Here is an 11168-nt window from a genome sequence, read left to right on the forward strand (position 1 = left end):
CATGCTTTATTTCTCAGTTACATGAATGCAATGTTTTAGGCTTATTACTTAACTAACAGGCTCAGATTTACATTCATTACATTAATGAATCTGATAGCCTTTTTTAAAACTAATTTTTAATGTGTCTGATTTGAAAAGGGTGGAATAGCATTTTTAGTTCAGTTGCACCCATTTCCAGATTAAACTGCGTGCAATTGGCTCGACGGGATGTAGCATGAACAAAATGAAAGTCCTAGGCAAATCTTTTTAAAATCAACTTTTTATTACTCTTTTGTGTTTTTCAATTTTTTTTATTCATGTTTCCACCCAGTCACCCTCTGCTTTACCCGCTCATTATCTGCAACTCGGACGAAAAGTAAAAAAAAAAAAAAAAGAATAATGGAAAGGAAAGGAAAGGCTAAATCCTTCAGTAAGGGGAAACTGGAATCAGAATTCTTTTTTCTTTTTCTTACTCACCACCAAAGCAGCAATGTTTGAAGAATGTGTTTTAGCTAGCTACACCCACTGATCAGTCTTGACAATGGCTTCCACAAAAATATCAAGCACCACAACTGTTCTCAACGTTGATAATAATAAGAAATGTTTCTTGAGGATTCACGCACCACCGTTTATGACGAAGGACGGTTCGAATAACGGTGTTGATCAGGACTGAATCAGCATATTACAATGAGTTTTGAAGGATCATGTGACACTGAAGACTGGAGTAATGATGCTGAACATTTAGCTTTGCCATTACACTTTTAAAATTCATTAAAAGAAAAAAACATTTATTTTAAATTGCAATAATATTTCACAATATTACTGTTTTTTTTCTGTAGTTTAAATCAGATAAATGCAGTATAGGTGAGCATAAGAGACTTCCTTTAAAAAAAACTTTTTAACAGTAGTTTATAAGTGAGTACAATGAGAAAGTAAAGACAAAAGTTCTCTCATGAAACAAGCAGTCAGAAATATATACAACAATGGCGACCTTAATGATTAATAGGGAAGAATCTGATGACAACTCTTTGTAGAGGGAATGGGTGGCATGATGACCTATTTGGTAATGCTAATTATAGGCTGATCATTATCTCTTTTTGCATAAGAAAAAATGCTGTAGTTTGATCCAATTTTTAAATGTGCACTCAGAAACATCATACATACACAATCAAAAGTGAATATTTTATTTCAACAGTATTTGATATAAAGACATTGCAATGTTAATTTAAATGTCAATGGGATTTTTACTTGACATTTACTACATGATTCAGATTTTTACTTGACATTTACTACATGAGTCATCTAGTTTTCTGTGTCTGTAGACTAAAGCAAAGATAGAAGGCTGTGAGATGTGTGAATGATTTGGGTGAGGTCAGATGTTATGATGGATTAGTGGAACAGACACACCCTGCAAAATGCTATTTAAATAAATTTTCTCAGCAGATTAAGAAATCATTTTCATGATTGGCCTTAATTTAGTTGGTGAGAAAAGGCAAAAGAGGGTGAAGCTACAGAAAAATGACGTCCTGACAACACTGAATGGCACCGCAAGAGTGCACACAGACCAAACCCTTCCCTCTTCTTTAAATTCATGGAATTCTGTTGCTTGCAAAAATATTTTTTGTTTAGCCTAATACACTTACTTTTGAATGGCTGTCGATGGAGAAAGTTGCTTTTTGCCCACAGAATATCTATCTAAAATGGTTATCTAGCCCTTGCTAACCAGCTAAACCTCCTTGGTTTAAACCAAAAGTCCTTAAACTTTCAATCTTCTGTTAGTGCTCTGTAGACAAAATGCAATGCCAAACTCAGCCACTAGGGAGTGCTCAAATCCGCCGCAAACTGGGGAAACACAAAACAGACTTACCAGAATGTCGTTAGTTTACCACTAGCACATGTTTTTGCTTAGCTTTTTTTCCACTTCAGCTCTCAGACAGTTTTTCTCTCCTGATTCACTGGCTCAGAGCATTTAGCATTTGTATCCATCTTCAGAGCTATTAATTCTATTCTACATTTCACTCTGCTAATGCTTGCAATGCAACATGTTGCAGTCATCCAACATTACATATTTTCAGATTTCTAAAAAAAATTCTAAATTTATTTTTATTACTGTATTTTACTGTTTTGCTACCGTTTCCACTGAGGCATAGTGATACATGGATGTGGTAGGCTGTTTTAACATTTGTCTTTGTCTATTACGCCTATTATCACAACTCCTCATTGTCTGTTTTCACTCAAACTTACCTGAGTAATGTTTATGTAAAACAACTCCCTCCTTCAGTTCAGCACCTTGTACTTACAAAGAAGGCTTTCTCCTTTGGTGAAACATTTATCCAAAAGCAAACAGATGTTATGCCTGCCTTCACATAGCTTGTCACTCCTGAGCCAATTATTTCTCATTAGTGTTGTCATAGATTTACCCCCTGGTTCCTCAAAAGGGAAAACCAGTTGTGGTGCAATTCTCCTTTTTTAAAGATCTGTTTTAACGACAGCCACCTGTTTTTGCCTTCAGGACACCACACCCTTTTTTTTTTTATATATATATATATATTACAGAAATACAACCAGAATTATACTGCTGAAAACTCATGCCTCAAGCCAGCAACAACAGGTCACCAATGGCTAGCTGCTGGTTTGGGCTTGTTTGTGGTCATGTTACACTCTTACTCGAATGAAAGTGATTGACACAGATTCCAGGAGTCATCAGAATTAACATGAAATAGTAGAAAGCCCTCAAGGAGAATTGTGTTTATTATTATTACCCTGTCTTGTCCATCCCCATTTGTGCGCAAAAACAAACAAAAATAACGACTTTATTCCACTATTCATTTCCTTCTCTCTGGGCCTCTAGTTGGTTCGCGTAGTGTTTTTGCGCTGCGCGTCACACACATGACCAGCGTCGGCCAATAGTGAGCCTACGTGGTGACGTGTAACACAGACGCGCTGCGCAAAAACACTACGAGGCCCAGAGAGAAGGAAATGAATAGTGGAATAAAGTCGTTATTTTTGTTTGTTTTTGCGCACAAAAAGTATTCTCGTCGCTTGATATACTTAAGATTGAGCCACTGTAGTCACTTGGACTATATTAACGATCTCTTTAATAACTTTTCTGGGCCAGCAAGTTTGGGCCACCTAGCAGCCTATGGAGAGTGACCCAGCACTCAGATTTCATCAAAAATATCTTAATTTGTGTTCCGAAGATGAACGAAGGTCTTACGCGGTTGGAACAACATGAGGGTGAGTAATTACTGACAGAATTTTCATTTTTGGGTGAACTAACCCTTTAATGTTATACTCTCCTCTGTGGTTTATTTAGGAGCACAATGAATTTACTAACAATTATTAATATAACTATATTATTCATCAATAGTTCATTAATATATTCTTGATGAATAAAATAAGTCACCACTCTTCTCACTTAGACCCATTTATTCATGTTATAATTTTAATAATTTATTATTTTTCAGGCTGTGTGTGTATTTGCTGAGCGGTGACTGAGGGTCTGATATGTCAGGACTGCAGTATTTACTTCTTTATGGCGTCTGCCAGATAATAGATATGCAGTTATGTTGTACTTCGTTTATTGATTTTGGTGTAATCAAGTTTAATCATTAATTCCATGGAGAGTTTCGATTTATATCTTTTTTTTTAATTTTGATGTGCATATATATTCAGTTTTGCCATCACAGGAATAAATTAAATGTGAAAATATCTTCAAATAGAAAACAGGTATTTTAAATTAATATTATGGTTTTTGATCATTTTTGATCAGATGAATGCAGCCTTGGTGAGCATAAAAGACTTTCTGAAAACATTAAAACAAATCTTACCGACTTCACACTTTTGATCAATAATGTATTGCTAGCTATATGTATTAGTCAAGTGTATATAATGTTTTCTCATCATTTTTCCTCTCCAGGTTTCTTTGTAGACTTTTGTGACCGTTGTTAACTTGGCAGTTAGTCCCTGCTGGCATAGTCTTGCATTGTGTTGTATTCCTGTAAAATGCAATATTTGTTCAATAATTTCTCATTTTGAGTATCATATGTCTAGACTGTCACATCTAATCGCATACAGTTCGCATACAAGTTGTTTGTTGAGTTCAGCTCAAGTTCCTACAGAGTCTGTTTGACCATAGGAGAGAATCCTCCTTGCTAGCAAAAGTAACAGTCATTGCACTTTTATATCTAATCTTACAAACGAGTGCAACGTCTACTGCCTGTCTACACGGTAAGCGTCTGATATTAGTCGGTTTTGTAATGTCACGTCAAGCCGCTCACAATCACTGTACCAGTGCTGTAAGTTTTCTCTCACCTATGAAGAAAAGACAGGTAATCAACTGCCTTTATTCTGCATTAACCTGCATTAGCAGAGGAGAACTGAAATGTGTCTTCAGTGGCATGTGACCATGAAAAAGGGGAACAAAAGATTTAGACATTTTTATGACAAAAGTACATAGACCTCTCCCCTATAAATTACACGCAGGAACAACATGAACATGATACACGTACATAATGAGTATAAATATAAAATATTGTCTTAAAGGCCATAACTTAGGTATACCCTTTATTTTTATTTAGACATTAGACATTCTGTTGACTATAAATAACGCTTACCTACATGTCAACTAACTCTCATTGGAGTATTAGTTGAGTATTAGTAGACTGTTAGGGTTAGTAGAATAAGGGGTGTGGGTTGGTAGAAATTTGGGAAGCTGATACATTTAAAGGGAAAGTCTATCTAATAATGAAAATGTTGTCATCGTATACTCACTCTCATGTTGTTGCTAATGTTTATGCATTTCTTTCTTCTGCTGAACACAAAAGATGATTCATACAGGTTTGAAAAAGTCAAAAAGTCATACAGGGTTTGAAACGATATGAGGGTGAATAAATAATGACTGACTTTTCATTTTTGGGTGGACCCTCCCTTTAATAGGTGCTATTATCCAGGGACCGTAATCGTGTCTTTGCTGCTGATTCATAGTTTAGAGATCTAGAAAAAAATCGGAATGCTTTTTCTGTAGGTTTACAAGAACATATTAAATTCTTAATAACATTATATGAATATATGTCGCTATAGGCCTATACTATGGTGTGGAGGTCACAGGTAAAGAGTTGGCTGCAGTTAGACTGAAGTTAGACTGTAACTTAGCCAGAAATATGCACCCAGCAGTTGAAAGTCTTGGGCTGTTATCTTTACAACAAGTTGGATGGATCAACCCATTATGCCTTTTGCCTCCGGAAAAGTCCAACATACAACCAACCAATGGAGTGTTTGTATGGAGGAGGATACGAGGGGAAATCAGACTTGTTTTTATAATGAGTTTAAAGGGTAATTGTTTTTGCATTTGTTGATAAGTGGGGACAGGCTCAAGTCAGCAATTAATGATCCATTCTAAAAGGGTGGATATAGAACTAAAGCTGTCAAATATCATACGTGAACACTCATATACTAGTTATGCACTCGTGAAATGTTTTACACTTTATTTTGTGCAGTTATAGGTTTTTTGTTTCTTAATAATTGACATAATATTTTTGGCTGATCCTGGATCTATTGTTTCTGTGCTCTCATCTCAATTAAGGATGCAAAGTAAATAGATTTGCTTCATGGTGTCTTAGCATGTTCAGATTTCACCAAACAAATTACGTAAGTTTTGGAGTATTCTAAGCATTTCCCCTTTGTTCAGGGATAAGTGAAGCAGTTAATGTATAACTGTAGGATTGTCCTTTTGATGTTTAACCCCATAACTCTCCATACATATCTTGAAAATTGTTTCTTGACCAATAAGCTGGTCTTGAGCCACTCCCTTCACTCCATATAAGAGTTTGAGGGCACGTCTGTCATCCCACCACTCCGACCCCTCAACTCTCTGTCCTCTCCAACTCTGACTTCTGTGTTGTCCAGAGATGCTGAACACGAAGAAAACCATGAGGTCTTTCAGCAGTCACTCCTCAGCGGGTGTGAGGAGCAACAGGCGGACCCCCCTCGCCCGTTCAGGGATGGTTTCGAGGGAAGGTTGGGGCTCCAGTCCTGTTCTCTGCCCTCCAATTACAGCTGTAAAGGTCAATGAAAGTCTTCTGGCACCTCTGAACCTGGAGATTGACCCAAACATCCAGGCCATTAGGACTGACGAGAAAGAGCAAATCAAGACGCTCAACAACCGTTTTGCTTCATTTATTGACAAAGTAAGTTACTTCCTTCATCTTGTCTTCATTTTAACCTTTTGCATGGACCTTTTATATTTTCACTTCTAACCGAGTGCCTGTGCGTGTGTGTGGTTCATATGCTGGTGTGAGGAAATATGTGGTTGTAATAATACGTCAGTAACAGTAGGTCCAGTCCTATCAGTGTCATATTTTAGCAGGACCCCCACTTCACTGACTTACCTGAAGGGGCAATGTCCATTATCTGCCATAAACACACCTTTGTCGTTTTTTGGGTTAATATCAGTTTACTATCAGGTGCAACGGCCGCTCCCTTATACATACCTTTATGGAAAACACACACACACACACACACACACACACACACACACACACACACACACACACACACACACACACACACACACACACACACACACACACACACACACACACACACACACACACACACACACACACACACACACACACACACCTATCTGTGCACACATCTTTGAACTCACATAATCTGTGAGGTAAAGGACAGAAAGACATTTGCACTTAGGCTGCATTTAACATTTCATTTGAAACTCTGCATGACTATTTAAGTGAACTACAATTTTTTTTTAAAACAATTATTTACATTTTATTGCAAAAATATATATTTTTCTTAAAAAGTGACCAGTTACAGTATCTAAAATATATCCATTAACATAGACCTAATGGCATATTTATTTTTTGAAAAACGTTAAAACAAGGCGGTACAGTGAAGTATACAGTGTACAGAGAAGCACAGTGTGTTTAATGGATTTTACTGTTGTTTAACATTACAATTGTTCAGCTGAGGAAACACTTTTAGTTGATAGAAACTCCATAAAACAGTTCTGATAGTTATGGCATATGAAAATTACATTTTTCATCTAGGTTCGTGCCATTGCAATGACTAAGTTTTTCGCTCACAGCCTTGTTTTCATTTGTGTTAAATTCAACACACCCTGACAAAGGTTTATACAAATTTTTATCTAAATCTCGATGTGTTGAAAAAAAGTTAATTTATGTCTATGTCATATGTCAATACCCATATGCATGTGTTATATTTATATTTAATAACTGTAAATTCTCTCTCTCTCTCTCTTTCACTCTTCTTGTCTTCCCCCAGGTGCGGTTCCTGGAACAGCAGAACAAGATGCTGGAGACTAAATGGAGTCTCCTACAGGAACAGACCAGTCGCCAATCCAGCATTGATATTATGTTTGAGAGCTACATTGCTAACCTGCGCAGACATCTGGATGGTATGGGTAATGAGAAGCTGCGTCTGGAGTCTGGGCTGAAGGACATGACCAGCCTGGTAGATGACTTCAAGATCAAGTGAGAGCATTGGAAACATCTGCACAAATCTTGCGTGTTTGTACATTAAAGAGTTTAAGGACGTTCCACACTAACTTTGTACATTTATCCTCAGGTATGAAGATGAAATTAACAAACGGAATGATTCTGACAATGAATTTGTGCTGCTTAAAAAGGTCAGCACAAAATAAGTGCACACAGATCAAATACTTTTACCCCCAGTTTCACAGACAAGGTTTAAGATAATCCCAGACTAAAATGCATGTTTGAGCCTTTTTAACTGAAAGCAACTTGCACTGACAAATCTTAAAATATGTCAGTGCCATTGTTTTGTCTCACGATGCACACCAGTAATGTTTTTTTCTAAGGCACATTTATAAAAGCTACTTAAATGCCCTAATTGAACTAAGGCTTAATCCTGGTTTAATCTAAGCCCTGTCTGTGAAACCAGGCCATAAAAACTTGACAACTAATTATGATTACCATAATTCTATTATTAGAAATATATTTTGTACTGTTTTATGTTTATGTTAGGATGCTGATGGTGCATACCTGAATAAAGTGGAGCAGGAAAGCAAATTGGATAACCTAACAAATGAGATCAACTTCCTTTGGCAGATTTACGAGGCGGTAACATTCACTCCCTTCACGTTTCTAATAAATCTTTTGCTACAGTCACATATTCACTTTGCAGATAGAATGTATTAAGTTAACTGATCGTAAAACATAACTCATAAGAGCTTATAAAACGTATTGCGTGTAAGCAATGTAAACCTTCAAAAATAGTGGTAAATGGATGCATAAACAAGATTCAGAATGAGTGTTTTCAGTAATTCTTGTTCCATGTTTATAGGAATTGCGTGAGCTCCAGACTCAGATCAAGGACACGTCAGTTGTTGTAGAGATGGACAACAGCAGAAACCTGGACATGGACTCCATTGTGGCTGAAGTCCGTGCTCAGTATGAGGACATTGCCAGTCGCACTCGTGCTGAGGCAGAGAGCTGGTACCAACAGAAGGCGAGTTAACATTCTTGCATTGTGTGTGTGCATGTCACAAATCACACATTTTTAAACATGCTTATTTTATTGTATTATCACAATTATGTGTCTGTACATGACTGTTCATGTCTGCTATAAAATGTTAGTATGAAGAAATGCAGTTGACGGCAACCAAACATGGGGATGACCTGAAAAGCACAAAGGCTGAAATCGCAGAGTACAACCGAATAATTGCACGTATACACTCTGAGATGGAACTTATAAAGGGACAGGTAAGAACTCATTCAGGGCCAACTGTCAAAATATATATATATATATATATTAATACTTCAAAATGTCAGTAAACAATGCACAGCATACTTAGAGCTTGATTTTTTTGGGTGACATTTGACAAGAATAAAGCAAAGGTGAAGCTAAGTAAAGTGTATTATGTGAGTTAATCTCAGATGATCTCAATTAATCCCAATTGATCTCAAGTTTTATGTGCCAGAAGGTGGGAAGGATGTAATCTTTTGTCTCCTCTTATTTTAGCATTCAAACTATGAGGTGCAGATTAAAGAAGCAGAAGAACGTGGTGAACTAGCTGTGAAAGATGCAAAACTCCGTCTGCAGGAGCTGGAAGCAGCTCTTCTGAGAGCTAAACAAGATATGGCTCGTCAGGTGCGCGAATACCAGTCACTGATGAACATCAAACTGGCTCTGGACATTGAGATTGCCACCTATCGGAAACTCCTGGAAGGAGAAGAGAGCAGGTGGGTGCAGCTTGAGACATCACTGATCGTTTAATACTATGAAACTTTAGTGAATCACAATGGACTCCTATTAACGTCATGTACTTTTTGTGTGTTCCTTCACAGAATGTATAATTCATTCCAGACTTTCTCCATCTCTAAACCAAACTGTGAGTTTCTTTAGGCACATAAAGCATTTCTTTTAATATACATGCTTTTAGACGTATTTCACATCAGCTACCCACGTAAGACGCTGCATTTGACCAGCATTTGTGACTGTTTTATGTCCTTTTTTCTTAGCGTTGAACTATGACATTGAAAGAAGCCACTTCTCATCCCAAAGTGCTGGGAAAGATGTTCAGAACACAGGCCTGGTTAAGAAGGAAGTCACGACTGCTAAGTGTGACAGCGCTAGCAGCTTCGTCAGCAGCACTGCCACTGTTACCAAAAGCACAAAGACCACCATCATCACCAGTAAGAACAAACTTGCAGCTATAGAGGGAAGTATGCAAGTGATGGATAAGTCTGCAGGCAAACTAGAGGAAGATGTTTTTGAATGACGGAAGAACAGATGAAAGGATTGTCTTGTGTACAGGGCCCAGGATCAGATTTATAGGTTGGCCTCCACCCTGGGCTCCATTAGCATGTCGAGTTTAGAATCTGTTGCTAAGGTGTGGCAGATCAAAATGAATTACAGTTATACAGTATATCATATTAAATATATTGTACATTTTTATGGCCCTACATAATACTCATGTATTCTCTTATTTCTACTTTACTCCATATAACTAAAAATGACTTGATGTCTGTCACTCTAAGCACATTAAAACAATTGGAGAAACATCCTTTGTGCACTTTTCTGATTACTATTGTATTCAAATAAAGTGAATAGAGCAAAAAATAAATGAATTCATTTTCGACCATGAGTTTTGAAGTCTTTATGCTTTATTTTATGTGCTCTAGTCTAGAAAGCCTAACACTGATGCAGCAGAAATATGAAGAAAATGTATTCGCATATAATATATGACTTTATACAGTCTGCTTGACGGTGATTGTGACGTTCCTGGATTGACATCTTTGTTGATCCTGGAACAATATTCCAATCAACCAATCAGATTTGAGAGACAAGTTTACAGTTTATGTCAAGTTTAGGCTTACAGCCAGGGTTAGGTGCTCCAACATCAGTGTTATTCACCAATCATTTCCTTTTGTGTGATAAGTAATGGGTAGAGTTATGTTTAGGGGTAGGATTTGGTTTACGACAAAATTTTCAGACAGGAATGTTGTTCCAGGATCAACTAAATATGTTGATCCAGGAATATGTCTTACTTGGCAAAATCATGGTGACGCTGCTTGACAGTCAGTTATGAAATAGGCTAGAATACAAATGAAGTGGTCAAAATTGTATCCATCCCTTCAGTTGATTTCTCTTTAGAAAAAAACCTGTGATGCAACGCAATAAAACTACTTTCTTTGAGCTTTCACACGTCTGCAGTTCAGCAATTTACTTAGAATTTGCCTCCGCCCCCTGGATCTCGTGTACTGCAGTGAGGTGCTACTGGATTTGAAGGTGAACCAACCTTGATGGCACTTCTATTCTTGACCAACAGGAGGGGTTGTGCACAGAAAAAAAGTAACCAAGAGTTTTTAACTTTAAAATGTATAATGTTAAAAAATATTTACAAATATTTCTGGTTCTGATTATCTCAAGAAAATTCGATCAATTGCTTGCTCTTTTAACTAAAAAAAAAAAAAAAAAAAAATATATATATATACTTTTGCACAGATTGGCGATGATTTTAAAGCAAATGTGATATCTGGAACTCTGTGAGTAGCCTGGTCATAACTGCATTTATGACAGCGTCTCCTCCCCTTTTAGCTAACACTGCCGTATAAGGGTTTGCAGTCGTAAGGGAATTTAGACTCCACACCTAGCTGGTGTAAAACTCAAACTGCTCAGATCCA

General features: G+C 37.1%; 1 protein-coding gene across 1 annotated transcript; it reads left to right on the top strand.

Moving 5' to 3' along the window:
- Positions 1–4113: 4113 nt before the first annotated feature.
- On the top strand, positions 4114–10353 carry LOC309474692 (keratin, type II cytoskeletal 8). The gene is made up of 9 exons (XM_082137266.1): positions 4114–6167; positions 7285–7493; positions 7588–7648; positions 8007–8102; positions 8326–8490; positions 8619–8744; positions 9004–9224; positions 9330–9373; positions 9504–10353. The coding sequence occupies exons 1-9, from the start codon at positions 5889–5891 to the stop codon at positions 9761–9763; spliced, it is 1461 nt and encodes a 486-aa protein (XP_081993392.1). The 5' UTR covers positions 4114–5888; the 3' UTR covers positions 9764–10353.
- The last annotated feature ends 815 nt before the right edge of the window (positions 10354–11168 follow it).

Source organism: Leuciscus leuciscus (assembly GCF_965113295.1).
Source record: "Leuciscus leuciscus genome assembly, chromosome: 14".
NCBI classification, from domain to species: domain Eukaryota; kingdom Metazoa; phylum Chordata; class Actinopteri; order Cypriniformes; family Leuciscidae; genus Leuciscus; species Leuciscus leuciscus.